General features: G+C 39.0%; 1 protein-coding gene across 3 annotated transcripts; it reads left to right on the top strand.

Annotated features, from left to right (window-relative positions):
- The first annotated feature begins 1,467 nt into the window (after nucleotides 1-1,467).
- Nucleotides 1,468-21,849, top strand: LOC122652289 (ubiquitin-conjugating enzyme E2-17 kDa-like). 3 transcript variants are annotated; one of them, XM_043845991.1, is made up of 5 exons: nucleotides 1,468-1,612; nucleotides 2,265-2,343; nucleotides 3,376-3,503; nucleotides 10,768-10,872; nucleotides 21,468-21,849. In XM_043845991.1, exons 2-5 carry the CDS (start codon nucleotides 2,274-2,276, stop codon nucleotides 21,609-21,611), a joined length of 447 nt encoding a protein of 148 aa, XP_043701926.1. In that variant the 5' UTR covers nucleotides 1,468-1,612; nucleotides 2,265-2,273; the 3' UTR covers nucleotides 21,612-21,849. The 3 variants fall into 3 exon arrangements, with proteins under 3 accessions (XP_043701926.1, XP_043701927.1, XP_043701928.1); XM_043845992.1 differs by having other exon boundaries at nucleotides 1,489-1,639; XM_043845993.1 differs by having other exon boundaries at nucleotides 1,499-1,616.
- The last annotated feature ends 210 nt before the right edge of the window (nucleotides 21,850-22,059 follow it).

Raw genomic sequence — 22,059 nt, forward strand, 5'->3', positions numbered from 1 at the left:
CATGTGAATTCAATTAATGACATGACGTATATGGGAGAATATGACTTTGCATGTGGGAACTAAATCATTGATTTCAATGCTAAAATTTGAATCTAATAGCTGGATTTGCCACATTATTCCCATACGTGATGGAACAAGATGTATTCAAATATTCATTTTATAGTATCATCTAGAAGATATTTGATTCTATTTTATGACGCTAATAAAGAGAAAAAGTAGGCGTTAAGAGATCCTCCTAGCCCAACCCTAGACACTCTAAGATCATTTTTCAAACCTATTTATTCCAAACATTCTTCTTATGGCTATATCCAATATCCTGGTCCCTACAGAAAGAAAAAATAATTTCATATTTACTATCACTTTAAACTTCCCTATTTTCCATAGGGAAAGGGTGCCCCTCTTCAAAGCAACTTTCATATTTGGAAAAACTCTCTTCCTTATCATACGAGGCATCCAAATCCGCATTCCCATCCCCATCTAAACCCGATGAGACATTAGTCTCAGTTGAACCAAACTCTCGAACCTAGCTCATCCGAGTTGGCTGAAGAGATTGACTATCAAAAGAATGGGGTACTTATTCTTGATTGTCACCTTGTTAAGCGTTCGATAGTCAATGCACAACCGTAGTAACCCGTTGTGCTTCTTATAGAACAAGACAGGATGAATGCCATTGGTTCTTTTCATCTCTTTCCCTTTCGCAAGCTTCCTTTCGAAGTCAGCGTGCTTCCTTATTCTTTAGTGATTCCTTCTTGAACTTTCAAGGAGGGAAGAGTTGATTAAGGAGATTATTAAGAAGGAGATTCTTTGAGACTTGCCTCCACTCCTTTGGTTAGCTACACTAGTTTGCCATCGTAAAGCACTGTTCCTTACTCCACTTTTAGAGAAAGAAGGACTACTACTATATGGAACAAGATGCATTCAAATATTCATTTTGCAATATCGTCCAGAAGATATTTGATTATATTTTATGCCGATAATAAGGGAAAACGTTTCCCATGATGCGAGAGTACTATATCCCCGTCACAAAGGGTCTATTATTATTTTCTCTCCTGCTATGATCATGTGATGGAATTGTGGTGAGCCTTTCCTTGTGATCGAGATAAGGTAGATGCCTTCCAGCTAGGGGGATTGAATCGAAGTTTCTTTAGGTAACCACCAACTTCCTGTGAGATTGCCTTTGACGTGGAGTGTAGATTCCCCTAACACTGGCATCAAAGGCAACCCTCTTCCCAATTATTTTCCATAGGCAGGATTATAAATGGAAGAAGACTGTTGTATTAGCAAACGGATAGAGAGCACACAGTGATGTGTTACCAAATGGTAGCTTAAGGTCATTTCACATGAGGAGAGAGATGCTAGTGCACTCTGCACCAGCCCGGGCGGCTTAAGAAACTTCTTCCGTATTAATCACTTCACTAATTGCCCATTGGGGATATAAATGTCAAAGTATGTGGCTCAAAAGGACAAAACGGTCAGTAACTCCTTTATAAGTGGTCATCGTGTTCTCTCAAAAAAGCAGGAATTTGCGGTTTCTGGGGGTGGCGTCGATCCGCTCCGACACCACAGTTGTCCGCGAGGTTCAAGCTTCTCGATCGAAACCCTAGTTTTCCTCTCATGTACGCCCGTTCTTCTTCTCTCAGTTTGCTTCCTTTTAATTGCCATAGCTTTGTTGATCCTGTTTGATAAAAAACAAGAAGGGAAACATGGTGCCTCTAATTGGTTGGATCCTGATATTTGATTTTTGTTGTTGTTTTGGCTTCCTATTTTCTTAGCTTTTGCTAGCAGTTTTGGTCGTGGATTGAAGATATGAAGCGTTTAGTTTGTCACATTAGCTTATTAATTGGGTTTAATTAGGTTTGATGGGATTTGCATGTTCATCGATTGGATTTGTTAGGCGTTTAGGTTGTCAACAATAACGCAGTCCTAGGGTTTAATTAGATTCTGACAAAATTTGCTTGTTCTGAACATATTTTGTTTTCGTTATCTGAGGTAATTTATATTCCCAGAGCTTAAGGTTTCCTTTAGTTTAATTTTGTGGTTTCTTATTTTACGATCCATTGTTGGAGTCGTGAAGCTATTTGGCATGCTGAAGTTTTAATTTTCTTTTACCCCCCCATTTATTTGGCTGATAGGATTTCTCCTTGTCTCAACCTGGTTTTAGGGATCTGCCGTATCCCTGGTTTGATATCTTGAGTGTAGAGGGGTTAGTTTCTAACTTTTTATAGGAACAAGGTTTTAACTTGTTGTTTTTCCTATTTCTGAAGTCGGATCTCATGGCATCGAAGCGTATATTGAAGGAGCTCAAGGATTTGCAGAAGGATCCTCCGACATCTTGCAGTGCTGGTATGCATCCTTGTTGATTCGGTTCCTTATCTCTTTCGTCTGGTCATGTGTATTATCACCTTACTATTCTATTGTGTGGGTTATTTTGATTTATGGTTGTCTGCTTCGACTTCATCCTATGATCGTATCACACAAAAATAAATTGTTTCCATATCTTCTCCGGTGGCAGTTAATTATTGGGAGAAAGTCCGTCACCCGGTCGTGAGCTGTGGCTGTCTACCTGTGCCCAAACTCAGCCGGGTGCTAAATGACCCGCACACCCCATGAAAAGGCAGGGATGTGTCGGTCATTTTGCACCCGGCTGTGTCTGGGCGCAGGTACATGCCACAGCACACGACACGACCGGGTGGCGTTCTTTTTCCCTTATTTTGTTTATGCTTTGTGCAATTGCGTCAAGAAGCAACTTCATTTGATTTGGAGGTAAATCGAATTGTTGATCCTTTTTCCATGTAGGTCATAGTAAGTTGCAATTAACCGAAAACTTTCTTGTTTGAGGTTGGGCTCCCATGCCATTCTTTCCCTCACAGTCTGTTTGCAGTCGTTAATTGTTTGCTGTGATCTACTTTGTTTCTATACTCTTAGTTTGGCTATGGTCAACCTGCCTTTTGTTTATTTTTTTCTATGAATTTGTAACTGCTACAGCCTAATAATATTGAGTTCTCCCTTCTATGTTACACATCTATCTATAGCATGTAATTGGCCTTAGAAATATTTTACTTACTGATTCATCCGTTGTGATGTATCAATGCATGTCTAACTGCTAATGTGAGCGACTTTCATTGACCAAGTTGGTGCTAAATTTGTATACCGGTTTTATTTCATTGTTCAAGGTGACAAAATTGTGTTCGAGTACTTTAGGAAGTAATTCTGATCATGCCATTTTTCGTTGTTCATTTTTTCTTTGCTGCTCTCTGAATATAGCACTTTTTGAGGTGGTCTCTTCTTGTTTGTGCATATACTTCTGAATGATTCATTTCACTTACATAACCTTCATGTAATGAACTTTTATGCCTGGTTCTTTTTTCTTAATAGGTCCTGTTGCGGAAGACATGTTTCATTGGCAAGCAACTATTATGGGCCCTCCTGATAGCCCATATGCAGGAGGTGTTTTTCTTGTTAGCATTCATTTCCCCCCTGATTATCCCTTCAAGCCACCTAAGGTATGTAGATTTGTTTATGCCGATTTAACAAGATCCATGCATCTAGAAAATGAGAAGTAATGCATTGAACATCACTCCAGTCTTGTATAGATAATGCCAGTGGCCTTGTAGTAGATGTCAATAGTCTATTGGTTCTACACCATTCTTCTGTTGGTGATATGTGTCTTGTTTGCCTTTGTTAGTAGTTTTGTGTTTTTTTGAAGGGATAATTCTCTTGGTGGCTACAGTTGTGGTAATCAGATGCAATCAATAATGTATCTTTATATTTGCACGAGTATGAAATTGCAATTGGCTTTTGCAAGCTCTGTGAGATTGCACAAGTACTGCAGAGATAAGTCTCACAAATGACGTTCTGCTTACTGATTTCATGTACTTTACCATAGGGACCAATTACTGTTGTATTTATCTGTTAAGGGGGGTATAGTGTTTGTGACGCCTTTCTTGCATTGAATGATTTGTCCTCTTGCTTATTAGAAGGAAAAAATATAGAAAGACCGGCGGATCCGTGGTTCAAAAACCCGGCTCGGATTGCTTACAGGCCCACACAAGTGTTAGATAACTCAAATCATAAGAACAAGTGGAAAAACAGTAAATATTTGAAGTTTTGTAAGAGCAATGACAGAATTTTAAATAACTGAAAGTTATAAACTTATAATTGGAATGGCAGTATTGTAATTAAACAGAAGGCTGTTGGGTAGGAACAAAGGGAGGACACAAAAGGTATTTGATTTATGGATTTAGGACTAACTTGGAAGAAAATAAATGAAAGGGTAGAGGCTTGAATAAGAACAAAGGACGGGTAATTATGGAAAGTGGGGAAATAAGTAAGCAACAAAGGGAATCGTGGGAAAGGGGTTGTCGTCAACCTTGGGAGAGAAAATAGGGTTCGGTTATTCAAAAGTTAATCATAAATAAGGGGTAAACTAGGAATTAGAGGAAGCCTAAGGACATAACTAATTAAAAGATTAAGTGGAGGGTATTTTGGGAAGATAACTTAAAAGGGTGTAATATCGTGGGGAATGAGAAAGAACGAGGTTGTCTTCAACCTCTGGAGTTCAACCAGAAGGGTGGAATATCTGACTTCGTTCAGGTGCTGGTATCCCACTCGATTGACCATGGATTGGCCTGAAATTTCAGATGTAGAGTTGCAATCCCAGGCGTTGTTAAATCCAGGTGGTAATTCTTACAAACAGCAAGCTGGGAGCTCAATTGGGAAACCTGCAACAGAGCTTGGCGGAAAACAAGAATCAGGTCTGACAGTTAGTTTGATTCTCTAATTCTGGAAGTAATACTCCAACATTTGGGTCGCCTTGGGGGAAGGGGTTTCTTCGACCCTAATCTCAAGGAGAAAAGAGAGGAGGGAAGAGATAATGAAGGCCAAAAGAGGGCCTGATGTTACCGCCAGGAACAGAGAAGACACATAAAATTGCTGGAAAAGAAGAAGAAGAAGATTTCATAGGAGGGGAGAAGAGGTGGTCTCATGGTTAGCAAAACGGGAATACTTGCCGTTTGCCGTTTTTTCCCATATGCTTGGGAAACATACGACAAAACGTGTTTAAAATGGTAAAAAATGGGAACGTGTTTAAAACAGATTTTAAACACGTTTATTGCTAACAGACCGTGGTCACACAAACATTGTTCATACCAGCCTGGTGAAAAAATAACTCAATAAATTTTCATTATCAAATCTGAAACTTACGCAGGTTACAACCTACCTTGTATGTAAAGAAACAAATTAAGACTCCTAACCAAGACTGCTAACTGAAATAAAATCCTATCTAAAACTCTAAACAGACATTGAAACCAACCACACGTTATCATTAATTCAACCCTATCTAAGACTCCATCAATAGCAATAAAATTCAAACTCATAATCGATCAAGTTTCAGATAAACCCAAATACTAAAACAAAGTTATCCTACTAAATCCAAAACTTAATCGGTCCCGGTTTGTCTTCATGTGGATTATCAACGGGTTTGGACCATTCCAAGGAATTGCTCCTGCATCAGTAAGCCCAGGAGACCAAAAAATATGGGGTCGCCATTGATTACTCCCTTTGAAGTAAGGTTTGTGTTAGGTTTGCGGTCATGCTTTCTTACTCCCCCACCCACAAAAAAAAAGGCACCCACTGCCAAAAGTTCGCACTTTTCATTCATTTCTAAATATCCAGATGCAATATTTCTGTTTCTTTTCTAGATATTTGTAGGGATGTAAACAGGTCGAATTCGGTCGGATAGTGGCATTATCATATTCGTATCCGATTATATTCGGGTGGATTCGGATAATATCCTATCGGTTTTCGGACAGATTCGGATAATTTCCGGATTGTGATTTTTTAAATATAGATTCTCCTAAATGGATATGAACACAGATTGAATACGAATTTTCGACTTTCCGTTGACATCTTTACCTTTTTTATGATGAGGGTTAGGGTTGAGACTTGAGAGTTCAACAACTACCCTTTCTTCTACTCTTCTTAGTCTTTGATCTTCTTACGTTTTTTACTTTTGATTTTATCTTGTATTTATTTTAATAGATATGTTAGCAAATCTAGAAAAAGAATCACATTATCTTAACTTATAAATTTATAAATATAAGATAACAAAATCCAATAGAGTAACTTAAAAGGATAGACAGATACAGAGATATATTTCAGATATTTTATTACTGTCAAATTGCTAAATGAATCGAATAATAATTGGTCGGATATGGGGATTATCATATTCGTATCTGATTAGTTTCGGACTGATTCGGATTCTCCTAAACGGATACGAACGCGGATCGAATATGGATTTTCGAATATCCATTTACATCCCTAGATAGTTGTAGACAATGAAGTAATTTTCTAAAGTAACTTAGTTTTCAATATCCAGAACTAAAATCTTCTCAGATTATTTGTGGCAAGGTCTCATGATTACTTGTAAATACATTGATTTTGCTTTACATTCTCGAATTTCTTTCTAAATGATTGCTGCAAAAATACTAAAGATAAGGAAATATACCAATTGTTTCACCTTTAGGATTCCTCTATAAACTGTTTCAATGATGTCTTAGTCATGTTAACTTTAGCCTCCTAGGTATGAGTTCACACCGCTTAAAAAGGTTAGGATTGCTGTTGAAAATGCTGGACCCCAAACTAGATGTTAGAGATTGGACTGCAGGAATTGACATGCTTCGTGGAAATCAGATCCTACAGCCAGGGAAATCAGATCCAAAAGCTAGGTTTATATTACAGTGCTTGTCCTAGAAATTCATCTTTGATTTAGTACTTCTGGGCTTATGCTACTCCATCTCAAAACCTTTATCAGAGGCATAGTTCAAAAACTTGCCGAAATCTCGGTGAGATCTAGAATATTGCGAGAATCTCGAGCTCCTCGAGACGACATGACATACGAGACGACATGACATACGAGACACAAAACATGCACAACTTCGAATTACTCGACCGAAATTTCGAATATTTTGAGAATCTCGAAGACGTGTCGGAGAAATCTCAAATATTTCGGGAATCTCGACCTCCTCAATACTCAGTCTTAGTATTATACTATTTGTACTTGGGTGTCTATTTAATATGCATTGTTCACTGTACTTGGGTTTATTAAGCCTAAAACAAGCTTCCCTTAAAGTTTCGGAGCCAACTATGGCCTTGCCCACCGAAACTTTATTCCGAAACAAAAAAAAAAAAAAATGGCACTCTCACTGAGATCTGGTGGAGACAAGTTTTCGAACTACGATCAGAGGTTCATAAACATATCTACAGTGTATGGTCATTGGTCAAGGTCTAATTTGATTTTTAAGTGGTCAAGTTGGTGCAATTGGCGTTCAGTAACACTGAAATAATTATTGATGCAGGAGCTGTTCCGTGGGCCGGGCCGAACCCGTTTGAGAACCCAAACCAAGACGAACTGGGTTCAATTGGGTCTTTGGGCTCAGTAGGATATTTAATTTATTAGGGTATTTATTAGTTGGGTGTTATCTTGTAATCTTCTATTTTAAATCCTGCAATCTTTTTCTGTCTCGTATCCCTTCTTCCCACCTGCAATATCTTTACTATTCCTTCTTTGTTTCTGGCTGTAGCACAGGCCCTCTCCTTCTCTTTTCTCCCTGATATTAGGGTCGAAGGAACCCTTTCCCTGGGTGATTCAAACAGTAGTTTCCCCTTCCCACTCAACGTTCTTGCTGTGAGTTTCATAACCAGATTCAGACCAGGTTTGTGGTCCACCTTCCAGGCCTGTTTCAGTCCTTGATTATCAGAACAATACCCAAATATTGGAGCTGTTGTTGAGTGCTTCAAAGAGCCCTAGATGCTACGAACCAATACTTAAAATTTCAGAGTGAACAGATCAAAGGTGAGTGGGTTGTATCTTTCGAAATCAGCAAAGGTTTCCGCTGGCTATCTGGTGTCGTAAGGTTGAAGATGATGCCCTTTCATGATTTTGTCATTCTGAATCTTTAAACCTTTATTTTCTACTATTGCCCTCTCTCCCCTTCTAATCCCTCTTTGTCCTATTTTTATGTCTAGTTCCCACTTTACCCTTATTCTTTAAATAGTAATCTCAATTCTGTCCTCTCTTCTAGTTTACCTTATTTGCCCTTAAAGATTTCCCCTTTAATTACGATACTGCCATTCTATTATAAACTACTGTTTATTTACAATTCTGCCATTGGTTATCTAAACTTACACATATTTACAGAATTGCCATCATTCCTCACTATTTGGTTATGGCATGTTTTAATGGGCCCATAAGCGAACCAAATATGGTATTTTGACCTGGGTTCCACATTAATTATTTTTTTTCACTCTTCTATCATTTAAAAGAATTGGTTTCACAGAATTTAATTTATCAAAATTTTGGATTAAGGGGTTCTTTAATCCTGATTTTCCACACTACCCTAAAGTCTTTTTTTGTCCAGATGAAATCATGAAAATAATAGTTGTGTGGAAAACCAAAATGGGTTTTGGGAAATGATAATGTTTAGAAGTTTTTTCGTGATCCGATTTGAAACTGAAATGAACTGTTGTTTACCTAAAGTTCCAAAACCCTAATTAGGTCGCTTGGTTCAACTCTCATCAATTAAATCCCAATCAAGCAAATCAGTGGCAAATCTGTAAATTCAAGCAAGTTTTTGAATATGAAATATTTTCTTCATCAACCTCACAAATAAGAAAATTTTTGTTTTCTTCAACCTCTCGTTCTCTGCAACAGAAAAGAAGTTGGACTCCTCCTAATGGAACCAGCAACCAATGCAGACTATGAAATTTCATGAAACTTGGGGATTAAATAGCTAAATCACAGGTCTCTTAGTTCCAATCCGAAAATAGAAAGAACCCCCAATGAAGTCCAGAAATTAAAATAATAGTCTCTGCAAGCACCCCTGGTGGTACATACATAACCTGGAAACAATAGTCAGACTTAGGAACTCATGATTGCTTTTCGAATTTCAGAACCAAACTCCATGGGTGGAGTCTCCCTCGGTAATAGGGTTAATACCCAAAACCTCAGACTGATGATTGGAATGTCAGGAATTGAAGCTGAACTGTTGCAGTCTAAAGTAATGCTCAAACGGAGGAGGTTGGTTCACTATAACTCTGATGACACGGCAGCCAACGGAACTATGATATGCAGAAAATTGTTAGAGAGAAACTGACTTCAGAAATACATATTGGTTGGGTATTCCTGACCTGTTGGTTGCAATAAATCAAGAAAGTAACAGGAACAGAAACAAAGCATTAGAAGTAGAAGAATAATCTCGAGACCTCCATATGGTGACCCTGGGATAACACACTGAGTTGCTATCCTGCAATCATTGATTGACTAAAAAATTTCAAAACACTCTATTACATTGTTCCTGAATTCCATTATTTATTGACTAGAACTATTACCCTACTATCCAAACTAACTCCACTCCTGATTTAAAAACTATGAGAAACAAGAAAACATAAACTATTGTAAGAATGACTGGTATCATGTGTAGAACCAACCCCTCTAGCACATGGGCTTATAGATCTGGTCCGCTAAATAAAAATCTAATAGAATTTATAGCCCAACACCTACAATATCTGTCTAAGGCCAGTGGACTTATCACCTCACTTGATTAGCTCTCTGTCAGTTTCCCAAGGGTGATTTTCTATTCTTCGTCTCAGAGAGTTGGGTTGAGATTTCGGTCTTGCATTAACTATTCTGGGATATTTTTTAAGAAACACAGAATGGGAGTAAGAAACTAGGTTTGTGTGAGTTATGTTTTCTTATTGGATCACTCAATTGCCCTTATTGCTCTCAGGAAACCCCATTTTCAAGTTTTGATCATTATGAGAGCATGTGGATTGAGTTCTCTGAGTGAGAGACGGCATTTCTGCAATCTCTTATCTTATGTAATATTTCATTCTTCTAATGAGAATGATTCATGAGAGTGGATGCTGGACTATGAACATAAAGTCCCAGAATTATTGGACCCATGACCTATTCTGTACCGAATAGAAAAAGGACGGGGGATTTGTAGAATATTTGGAAAAATGGATGGGGCTTGCAATATTTTGATATTCTCCCATAAATTTCAAAGAGATTTTAAATTCCTTTTGATATTCGGAGCGGAATATTGTCTTTGAACAATTTTGAAATCTGGATTGGACTTCAGAACAAATCCTTGCCAGGGGTAGAGCACCTTATGCTTTGTACTGTAGGTAGGCCATGATACTGTATTGGGATCTTTACTTTCAGTATGGTTCATTGTTCAAGTTGGGATTTTTGGTTCATTGTTCGAGTTTGAGATTTTTGTTTCATTCTACTTGATTGGACCCTGCACATTGTAAGCCAAAATAAAATAAGGTTTTATCCATTTAAATATTGCCAGATTCAATGAACACCCACTGATCTGGTAGACCTTCATTATCTTCTTAGAGGCTATATTGAAAATTTATCTGTCTGAAGTGCTATTAAATTGAGTGTTAATTCTAGTACATATGAATAAAGTATAGCTTAACTTCAAATATAATGTGATTTCCTTTAATTGTTTACCTTGCTATCTTTTGTTGGAAGTTCCAGTTTAGTGTTTCTGTATCTGTTTTGTGGTTTCTCATGAATATTCTTTGTTTATGAGTGTACTTTTGTAATAACTGCCTTCTGATTATAGTTTATATAAACTGGTAATCTTTCTTCTGTTTTACATTTGAGTTTCATGGATGCACTCTCTCTTGACATGTACAATAGCATGCTCGTCAGAAGGTCCCATATGTCATGAGTGGCTCATCATGTTTGTATTTCAGGTAGCATTTAGGACAAAGGTCTTTCACCCAAACATCAATAGCAATGGAAGCATTTGTTTGGATATCCTTAAAGAACAATGGAGCCCAGCTCTTACTATCTCAAAGGTATGATTTGTGTGATGCAGCTGGAAATTACCTTCTACTTGCTTCCAGTCCTTATTCTTCGTTTGCTAAGTGGCTTTGTTCTTCTTGCTTTCAATCCTCTTACTAGTGCATTCTTTCAATAGGCTTTATGAAGTTAGCTAGACTAGATGTATATGTTGGGTTTTGGAGGTTCTGGAACAAAGCGTTAGACGGTTGGATGTTGTCAAGGGATGGACGAGTTACGGTTTTTAAGGGTTCCGTTTTAGTACGGTGAGAAGAAACAAATAAGTAAAAGCAAATATAAAAAAGGAACCTTTTCTAGTCATTAAAAATGATGATCGTGTAAATTATACTTGCCTTAAAGAAATAAAAGGACTGAATAACTCAAAAACTTCCAAAATCTTGTAATTAAATTTTACTTATTTCCAACTTTTTTTTTTTATTTGAATGGGAAAGTAAATAATCCACTTGAATAGTTTTATTACCATATTTTGTGAGATTTTAAGTAAGCTTACCCAATCAAGAATTGTTGAAGTTTCAATTTTCTTTTTTTAAATTAAATTTACAGTCCCTCGTAATGCAAACCCGGGTTGGAATAACCATTATTCGGCTCGCTATGGGCCCACCCGAATACTAGATGAATGGCAAGAAATAATGGCAGTTCTGTAATTATATTGAAGTTAACCATGGAGATGGCACTTTGGTAAATTTTATGGAAATCCAAAGAAGGCAACAAGCAAAGCAAACAAAAGGAATGAAACGTAAGTGATGGGACGGCAAATCTGGAATGAAATATAAAATAATGGATAGTGGGGAATAAAGGTAAAAGAAAAGGGTAGTGTTGGAAACTAAAGGAAAATGGGTTTAATAGATAAGGAATCGAGAAACAAAGGGTGGGAATTTGTCTTCTTCAACCTCACGGCTCCTCAGCCAAAGAAGGAACCATAACCCAGCGGCTGAATGGAAGTTATTTCGAAGATGGATCTTTCTCACGAGAACCCAATCGATACGAAGCTTCAGGCAAGAGTCGCCGCAACCTTTTCTCTCAAGGGCACCAAGAATAATTGAAAAGAACCTACAACCAGGAGATCGATGGAACTGAAACCAAATCTGACGGTGGTAATGAAGGTGCAGGTCTGATGTGCGATGAAGCCTCAAGATGGAAAGGGCCCGAGCCAAAGGTTTGGAGGGATGAATCGGCCAGACCTACGGCCCAACTCTGAGGGTCAATCGATTAGGATTAAAGCTTCAGCAAGGTTTTTCCCCTGAAGCTGGTAGTACCGTCCAGCAAAGAGGAAAAAGTCACCTGTATTATAATAAAGAATAGGAAAGCAGGAGAAAGAGAATAAAAAGAGGGATGAAGTAAGAGAGAAAGAGAGAAGTGGAAGAGAGAAGAGATCGTACGGAAAAAGGGGGGGGAGGGCAACACGGCCTCCATTGGCTCCAGAAACGTGAAAACTCCAACTCAATATTTAATTCATCGAATCTGCTTCTATCATTGGATTACACCTCTATTTATAAAACCCAGAAAACAAAAATTAATAATTGCTTACTAAAACTGAAAATTAAATTCCTAAATTAACTCAACTATTAATTATCCTATTAAAACTAAGTATGGAAAGGACTGTACCACTAAGTAGTCCATTTGCAATAAAAGATTACAAGATAAAATCCCAACTAATAAAGAACCCTAAGAAATTAAATATCCTGCTGAATCTAAAAAAAAAAAGGACTCGGTTCATCTTCACATGGATACCCAAATGGGTTTGGGTCGGTCCAAGGCAGTGCACCTGCATCACCTCATCTCCCTTTGCTTGCAACCAAAATGTGTTTTAAGTGAGGTGAAAATTGAGAGTCCAATGCTGGTTGAGGGAAAGGGGTGGTCAAGTCTTGGTTATAAAATTCCTTGAAACTGCTGCTTTTCGTTGAAATGAATAAATGAATCTTTGAGTGCAACATTTTGACAGGCTGATAAAGATTGATGTTGGTCACTGCTGTGGCATTAGTACAGAACTAAAACGAGATTTGATTGGCCCAAGTTGCTGGAATAATAATTTCAGCGAGGGCTAATATTTTCAAAATAAGAAGAGATTGAAATTATGTTTTTGGGGTTTGATGAAGGTATGGACGATATAAGATTTATTGGATGAACAGTAATGGTGGTTTAGTTGTTTTAAGAAATAAACCAGACATTTAACTGAACGATGGATGGGTGAAGAAGTAATGGTGGTTCGTTCAAGAATAGATGATTGGGTTGGGGTTTTGCGAAATTAATTGTAGATTCTCAGAGGAATAGAGCATAGTTGAGATGACGTCTAGGCGACCCAAGCCGTTGGATGTGGGCCTGGATTCAACGTGTCGCGACAATAACGCGACCAAGGCGCCTGGATACCTAGGCAACGTAAGCAAGACTCGACCTCGAACCAGGGAAACCGGCGGGAGATCGATTGCAGCAGGATCAATACAATAAAAAGAAAAAAATTGAAGGGAAAATATCATCCCCCTCCCCTCTAAGTTTCCTTAATATCAACCCAATCCCCAAGTTTTGAAAAATGATAATGCCCTCCCCTACTTTCCCAAGATTCTATCAATCATGCCCTAACCGTTAAAAAATACCATTAAGTGATGACGTGGCATGTACAAAAATTTTAAAACCCCAAAATACCCTTAATATAATTCTATTCCAATTTTGCCCTCCCCTACTTTCCCTTTTGCGTCATCTTCTCCTCCATTTCCTCTTCTTCGGCCAACACCACCACCGTCGCCTCCGATCCTCTTCCACCGCCGGCACCACCGGGACCACCACCGCTTAGGAGTTCCTATTCTGCTTCCACACGGAGCAATACTATCAGAGAAGCTCAAGTTCTACGCAGGAGAGATACCCTTGCTATCTCCTCAATCCTCCACCCTTGTCGCTGCCACTCCTCCGGTGCTCTCTCTTCAGTGCTCCAGCAATTAATTCCACATCTCTCTCTATCCATGAGAAGGCAGTGATCTAAAGCAAGACGCATGGGTAGTCAAGGAAGCTTTGCCAGGGACTTTGGGGAGGTCAAAAAAGAAGGGAAGGTGGCTGGAAATCTCAACGACTTGTTTCAGTAGCAAAGGTTGCATAGTTCATTAGGAGTAAATTTTTGCAGTTTGCGTTTCAGCTTCTCCTAGGAGAATTTCTTTTTCTCTTTGTTTCCCTTCTTCTCAGAACCCCTTATCTACCATGCAATCTTCTTCAGAGACCTTCTTCCATGGATAAAGGATCGTCCTTCAAGCTTCTTTTGAGCAGGTTTGTTAATCTCCTTCCAACTCTGCCCCTTTCTTTTCTGAAATCGATCTTTAATATCCTATACTAATTGGTAATTTTGGCTACATTGTAGACGAGTCGTTCCATTGGGATATCTCAGAAATGGTGGAAGAAAGGGATCCAACCAAATATGAAAGAGATCCCTTCTACACAAGACCTTGTGGATTCCTTGTTAAACGCTGGAGATAATCTCGTTATTCTGGATTTTTTCTCCCTGTATTTTGGGTTTCACCTCTTGTGTGTAAGATTAGGAAAGAAATCCCTAACTATTTTGTGTTCTTGATATGTTCAGATATGTTCCTAAATTCAATTGACAATCTTTCTAGGGTTGTTCTTTATCTACTATTCTACGGTCCTTGTTCTTCTTCAACCAGGTAAAAAAAGAATTCCCAGTACCACGCTCAACACCAGATCGCTCGCCACAGAGAACAGATCTGAATTTCTATGGAGAGAGATAGAGACGAAACCCAGAAAAAGCATAAATCTTTCTGACCTAGATCCAGATCAAGATCTATACCAGTTTAATCTTGGAATTAAAATACTAATCAAGGAGGAACAGACGCCTGAGATCTTTGGTGGCGGAGTCGTCGACGATCGTCAGACCATCTTTCTTCCTGGAAAAAGACAGCAGCAGTAGGCCACTGGGAGAAGGGGAGAGAGAGAAGGCAGCTCCGGCGTAAACATCGAACTGGATGGCTATGGGAGGGTGGCAGTGGTTATGGACATCGTGAGGATGGCGGTGGTGGTGGATACAGTCGTGGTGGTGACCGTGGCTACTGGAAGAAGAAAGAATTGATGTTAGAGATGAGGGTAATATCGTCTTTTCATATGCTGTTTTAACAGAGTTAGTCACTTAGGGTACAGTTGGTAGAATCTTGGGAAAGTAGGGGAGGGCATTATCATTTTCCAAAACTTGGGGATTGGGTTGATATTAAGGAAACTTAGAGGGGAGGGGGATGATATTTTAACTAAAACTCTTCTATTGCTGTTTACATATGAAGGAGAACATAAAAGGGTAAGAAAAAGAAGAAGAATGGGATATAAAGGGGGGGTGTTAGGATCAGCTACCTCAACCTGTCATCCTCTCACCCACAGTATCTCACTGTTGTCGCATCTCACAGCTTCATCAATAGTTCTTTTCTATTCAAATTGTCTCCTTTCCTGTTCAGCCGCATATTTATTTATTAACCCTATTACAAAAGCAACCCAATCCTAATCTAAGTAAGAAACTAAAACCTATAAAATAGAAACTACCCATTACATAAAAGCAATCCTATAAAATAGGAACTTCCTAGTCTAATAAATCTAATTATAACAGCTGCAGTAGTCCTCCACAACTTGGCAATTGAATCTTCGAGTTGCATTCAGTCTCCACCAACTTATCCATATCAGCCCCCAAATCACTGTTCACGTGAACAATAACTTTTTTTTTTTTCTCCTTTTTCTTGGTCGTCCTCATGCTTCGATTTACATCCCCTTCTAGAAAGGGGGGAAAAAAAACCTGTTCTTGAGTTTTGATCATTCTTAGACAAAGCTTGTTGTGCACGTCCATCTTCATGGCTGACCATAGTAGGCTTTGATACCAAATAATGCAAGACTCGACATCGAACTAGGGAAACCAGCGGGAGATCAATTGCAGCAGGGTCGATACAATAGAAAGAACAAAATTAAATAACTAAAACTCTTTTATTGCTATTTTCTGTTTACATATAAAGGAAAACATAAAAGGATAAGAAGAAGAAGAAGAAAATGATATAGAAGGGGGGAGGGTTTAGGATCAGCTATCTCAGCCCGTCATCCTCTCACCCACGGTATGGTATCTCACCATTGCCGCATCTCACAGCTTCATCAATAGCTCTTTTCTCTTCGATCGCCGTCTCCTTTTCTGTTCAACCGCATATTTATTTATAGGGCTGATGTTCTTTGTGCCGTAGTGCAGCCTGCGCCCAGACACATGGGCCTGCCATTCAGGGGGGTAGGGTGGTCAATTCTCCCACTCCCATGTGTCTAGGCGCAGCCTGCGCCCCCGGCACAGAGAACATTTGACCTTGTTTATAATAACCCAATTACAAAAGCAACCCAATCCTAATCTAAGTAAGAAACTAAAAACCTATAAAATAGAAACTACCCATTACATAAAAGCAATCCCATAAAATAGGAACTCCCTATTCTAATAAATCTAATTATAACAGCTGTAGTAGTCCTCCACAAATTGGCAGTTGAATTTTCAAGTTGCATTCAATATCCACCAACTTATCCATATCAGCCCCCAAATCACTGTTCATGACAACAGTGCCTCGTGGTACTGTTCACGTGAACAGTAACTTCCTCCCCCCCTCTCATGTCTTCTTCATGCTTTGACCTACATCACGACGACCTTGATAACTATGGAATGTAGATCTAAAACACCTAAGAGCTTGGGGTTTAGAGCATAGTTGTCACGGCGGCATGGCAGTCCAAGGCGGTGGAGGCCTTTCTAACCGCTTAGGCGGTAAAGCGTCCGCCTAAGCGGTAAAGGCGGTCTAGTGTTAGTTTTCCCCCTCCCCGCCAAACACCCAATACATGATGGCATGATGCATCATACCTTATATCAGAGAGTTAGTGAGTTACAGAGAAGAAGAAGAAGGAGGCTAGAAGCAGTTAAGTTACAGAGAAGAAGAAGAAGAAGGCTCGAAGCAGTTAAGTTACGGAGAAGAAGAAGAAGGCTAGAAGCAGTTAACTACTAAACCAAGCCAAAAAAAAAAAAAGAAGTAACAGCATGCATTACAGACTACATCAGTTAATCAAGCAAAAAAAAAAGCAGCAGTAGTAAGCGTAACAGACTGCAGAGAAGAAGAAACAGAAGAAGCATACAAGTTACCACTTGCCAAGCCAGAAAAAAAAAAAAATAGAAGCAGCAACGGGCTTGAAAATTTTTTCAAAAAAAAATTCGGAAAACATAGAAGTTAATCAAAGGTAGAAGAAGCACAGAAGCAGTAGGCGTTACAGAATACAGAGAAGAAGAAGCATAAGGCAAAAAAATTAAAAGAGAAGCAGCAGCAGGAGTTACAGACTACAGAGAAGAAGAAAAAGAAACAATCAAACAGCATTACAGCAGGAGGAAGCAAGCGTTAAAATTTAAAAAAAGAAGAAGGGGAAAACAGAGAAGTAGAATAAGAGGAATACTAAGGAGTAGGGACTTACCTTGCCGGAGCCGGACAGGTAGGAGGACGAAGCTTTGCTTGAGTGTAGTTGTTGACTTGCTGTTGCCGGAATAGCAGAGACCGAGTGTGAGACGCTGCCGGAATTGAAAGAAAAAAAATACTAACAAAGAAGAAGAAACATAGAAAAAATCGCAAAAGAGAGGAAGAGAACTTACCGGAGAAAATCTGAGGTTGCAGTCGTCACCGGAACCAGGTTTGTGGTTGCCGGAGTCGCTGGAGGCGAGAGCTGGGGCAGGAATCGAAGAACTTACAGGATCATCGGAGCCTAGTTCGTGGTTGCCGGAGTTGTTGGAGGCGAGAGCTGGGGCAGGAATCGAGGGTTTCATTTCTTCCCTTGAGAGGAGGCGTGAGACCAGGAGTATCCAGAGTCGAGGGTTTCATTCGATAGATCTTTCTCTTTAGGTGATTTGGTGTAAAACAGTGTGCAGTAATAACGTACACAACCCAATAGAAATATAACAGAGAGAATAAAACATAAAAAAATAATAAAATAGCGCCTTGACAATAAAGCGCCAAGCGACTTACCCACAAGATTTCCGCTTGGACGCCAAGGCGACGCCTTGACAACTATGGTTTAGAGAACCAAGAATTTCCCCGAATCGCAGGACATGGAAGAAACCAGATTTAGAGAATTCTAATATCATCAGATCAAAGAGTCTGATTTAGCCAATACTCCTCGTATGATTAGGAAGAGAGTTTTTCCAAAGATGAAGGCCTAGAAAGCCCTAGAGCTTCAGCAATTAGTGAGAAAAGGAATGATGCAGATCTGGGTTGGAATAACCCTTGTTGGGTTGCTTAAGGGCCCACCCAGGAAAATGAAACACTCAAATCCAAAGTTGAATGGTGAGCTAGAAGATAAATCAAGATTTATAAAGAGCAATGGAAAATCTGTAAATAAGGGAAGGTTTTAATGGGATGGCAGAATTGTAATTAAAGGGAAATCTTAATAGGTAAATAAGGTAAACTAGGGGAGAGGACAGAATTGGAATTATAATTTCAAGAATAAGGATAAACTAGGAAGTCAAGTAAATTAAGGATAAGTTAGAATCGAGAAGAAAAGAAGGGGCAATACTGGAAATTAAAGAGTAAAATAGAAAAAAAGGAATCGTGGAAGTGGGTTTTGGGGCTGCTTGTCTTCAACCTCCAGAACAAACCAGAGGCGGAAAAATCCAAACACGATGGGGCTAGATCTTCCTCCACAACACTCTGATGGGGCCCAGATTTTGAGAGAATGTCACACTACTACAGTCCTTTGATACCCAAGTAACAATCTGGTGGAATGGTATTCGATGCATCAGATCAACACATCTGAAGTTGCTTCTGGCGGTAAAAAGGTGAAATCGGATCTGCTACTGGTTTACTTGCTTGCAACAGAGATGCGTTTGGGGAAAGAAATTCCAGGGTTCCAATCGCCCATGAAAGACCTACCTTCGATCAAGATATGGGACCAAACAGAGTTCTGCCGACGGAGTTCCGACAAACCTTCTGTTAATCACTCGTCTGCTAAAACAGAACCTGAGATTGGGAAGATGATAAGAAGAATGGAAGGAGAAGAAGAAGGGAGGGAGAGAGGGAGAGAGAGAGAGAGAGAGAGAGATCACACAAAGGAGTTGGGGGGGGGGGGGAGAAGAGATGGTCACACGACCATGGTTTCTGGTAAAAAAACTCAAACTTCATTCATTCAAATCTGAAAACTGCAGGTTACAACCATGTATTTAAAGAAATAAATAAAGACTCCTAAGACTGATAACGGTAATAAAATCCTATCTAAAACTCTATAAATCGCAATACAACGACAACAACAACAAACTCAGCCTTATCCCAACAAAACTGTATCAATAGCAATAAAAGAAAATTATTAATCACTCTTAACTCCAAATCGACTCAATTTCAGATAAACCCAACTAATAAAACAAAAATATCCTACTAAACCCAAAACTTAATTGGACCCGGTTCGTCTTCATATGAGTTCTCAAATGGGTATGACCCTGCCCATGGAACAGCTCCTGCATCAAGAAAAGCATGCACTGGATAGGAGAGATAAGATTTGACCTGTTGTAATCGATGGAAGGAGGAGAAGAAGATAAGAAGAAGAAAGGAACTATATGAATCAGGAATCACCCCATAACCAAAGGCAAAAAGCCAAATTCATTACTCAAAACGTGGGGACTGTTTAAGCCTTACAATTACTTATAAAAGCTGTAAAGGCAAAAAAGACAGAAGCAAACATGAGTATATGACTAGGACACTCCAATTGATCATCCTAGGAGTTCTAAACAGACTTGAATACTATTAATAATAAAGGGAAACCAATTCTTTTAAGGATGTGATTAAACAATCTTATTTCCAGTCAACTAACTGCAATAAAATCATAGAATAAAACCACAAAACCCCCATAATTGGACTGGCCCACTAACTGGACCAACCACTGGTTTAATTAAGCCAAAACTGGTTCAGGTTTAAGAACTGCAGGATCAAAAGAAAGTCCTGATTTCACACAGCCGCAAGCCCTCGTCCTCCTCTTCCTGCTATCAACTGAAATCTACATTGAGGTATACTGAGAGAAGTTTTAGATTAATAGTGTAAGAATCACATGAGGAAGGTGGTGCAACTGTTGATGTGCTATACTTCTTTATAACTGCCAGGTGGCACTTATTCTGCAACTAGTTCTGTGTATTAGTAGGTTCACCATCTACTGTCCACCTGTCAAATTGAGCTAAAAGGAATTTGTGACATCGCAAAACAATGCTTCAAAAAGAAAATTCAAGGGGCAAGATGTTTCAATGGCTGGAAATACAAGGGAAAAAGTCAAAACAAATGTGAGGAAGATGATTGAGTTGGACCCCCAAATTGTACATGTGTCTAATGTGTTACCCTCTATCTTTAGGTTCAGGTTGGCCGTATCATCCCTCCACGACTCTACATGGTCTAGAATGACCATTGGGCTAGGGCTAGTATAATTTAATTATGGTATGTTTTTGTCAAAGAAAAAAAGAGAAGTGGAAAGGAGGATATTATGCTGTGTCACACTCTAGGTTTCTAATTTTTACTAGGGCCAGAAAACAGCACATCCTCCTAGGATTTTGGGAGTACTAGATGACGTACAAGCATTAGCTTGATTTTTGGTAATTGGACTTTAGGAGAACAATGCACTTGATATTCGTTAAAAAGTGCAACTGCACTTCTTTTGACCACTGGAAACTTTGATAGGATTTTTTGAGGGGGGTATGTTGGGGGATAAATTACTATGACTTGGTCCTGGTCATTCAAATAGCCAAAACATCCTTCTGGCTACTTAACACTGTGATGAGACTTGAGTCAACAGACATATGGACATTTAGAAACCAAACATAAAGCAGAAAACCACCACTCATTCCTACACCCTTGTAAACCTAAAGTTCCAGGAATACCATCTGCTTCCCAGAGTCTAACTGCCGCTATAGTTTTTCTCCTCTGTTTGATCAGATCAGAACGTGTCTCCAAGCTCGAGGTTTATTTCCATTGGCCCCACTTGTTTAGTAATAACTTGGGTTTGGCATGTGTAGAATAAAATGTCAAATGTTTGATTAGTATGTATTACCTGAAAACAATCTAGGGAGTACCTTTCTACTTCATCTTCGTGATATCCTTCAACTCTTGCTACCTGTGAGTGGTTAGTCAATATGGTGAAAATCCTATACTATGTCTTGAGTTCAGAACCTTTATTCAGGTTGCTACTGTTTTACAAATATTGCACTTTCTGGCATAATTTGCTCATCATTTTTAATTGTTATTTTGTTGTACAAAAATAGTGAAAAATGTGGTCCAGGGAAAAAAATTAACTTGAAAATAAGAGATTTTTGAATCAGTAAAAGCTATTGAAGGTTGTACACATACAAATAAACTCAATAATCATTCCTGAGAACTTGGGGCCAGTTAAACGAAATCCTGTTCTCTGTCATTCCTTCCTATTTAAAGCTGTATTAGGCTTTAAAGCAATCTCAGTAATTCTTTGTACATTCTTCCCTCTTCCAAACAGTAACAAGGATGGAAGTTTGTCCTGATTTTAGACATGATTGTACGTGAAATATGTGACATTTAATGGAAAAATCAATTTTATTTCCCTGCCTGCCAATCAGGTCTTGCTCTCTATCTGCTCCTTGCTGACGGACCCAAATCCTGATGATCCACTTGTACCGGAGATTGCTCACATGTACAAGTCTGATCGGAACAAGTACGAGACAACTGCTCGGAGCTGGACACAGAAATATGCCATGGGATGAGGGTATAACCCAAGGAATGACTTTGAAAGATGTGTAAAACCATAGTGTTTCTGTTTGTCATACAAAGAAACAATGTTTGATATGAAATATCCTTTGGCACTTCCTCTCTGTGAAATTGACTTGTGTAAGTCTTGATGAGGGGGGAATTTACTGTACTAATAGGATGTTGTGGTTGTTTCCATAGTTTCCTGGTGATGCTTCTGTTTAAAGTTTATCCATTCTTGCATAGTTTGAGATATTCCCTTGTTCCCTTGTACCATTTAATGCCAACAGGTTTACAGTTATGCATCAGCCTGTAAGTTAAACCTACTTGACCAAGGACTCACAGTTTGCCTTTGGTACACTTTTGGGGACCATGACCATAAGGTTATTGCTCAGCAGGGTTAGAAACTTTCACTTCAAGGCACTGCCGGCGTGATGCTCGTTCCTCAGTTGAGGGTCGTCAGTA

Source organism: Telopea speciosissima, chromosome 2 (genome assembly GCF_018873765.1).
Source record: "Telopea speciosissima isolate NSW1024214 ecotype Mountain lineage chromosome 2, Tspe_v1, whole genome shotgun sequence".
Lineage (NCBI taxonomy): Eukaryota > Viridiplantae > Streptophyta > Magnoliopsida > Proteales > Proteaceae > Telopea > Telopea speciosissima.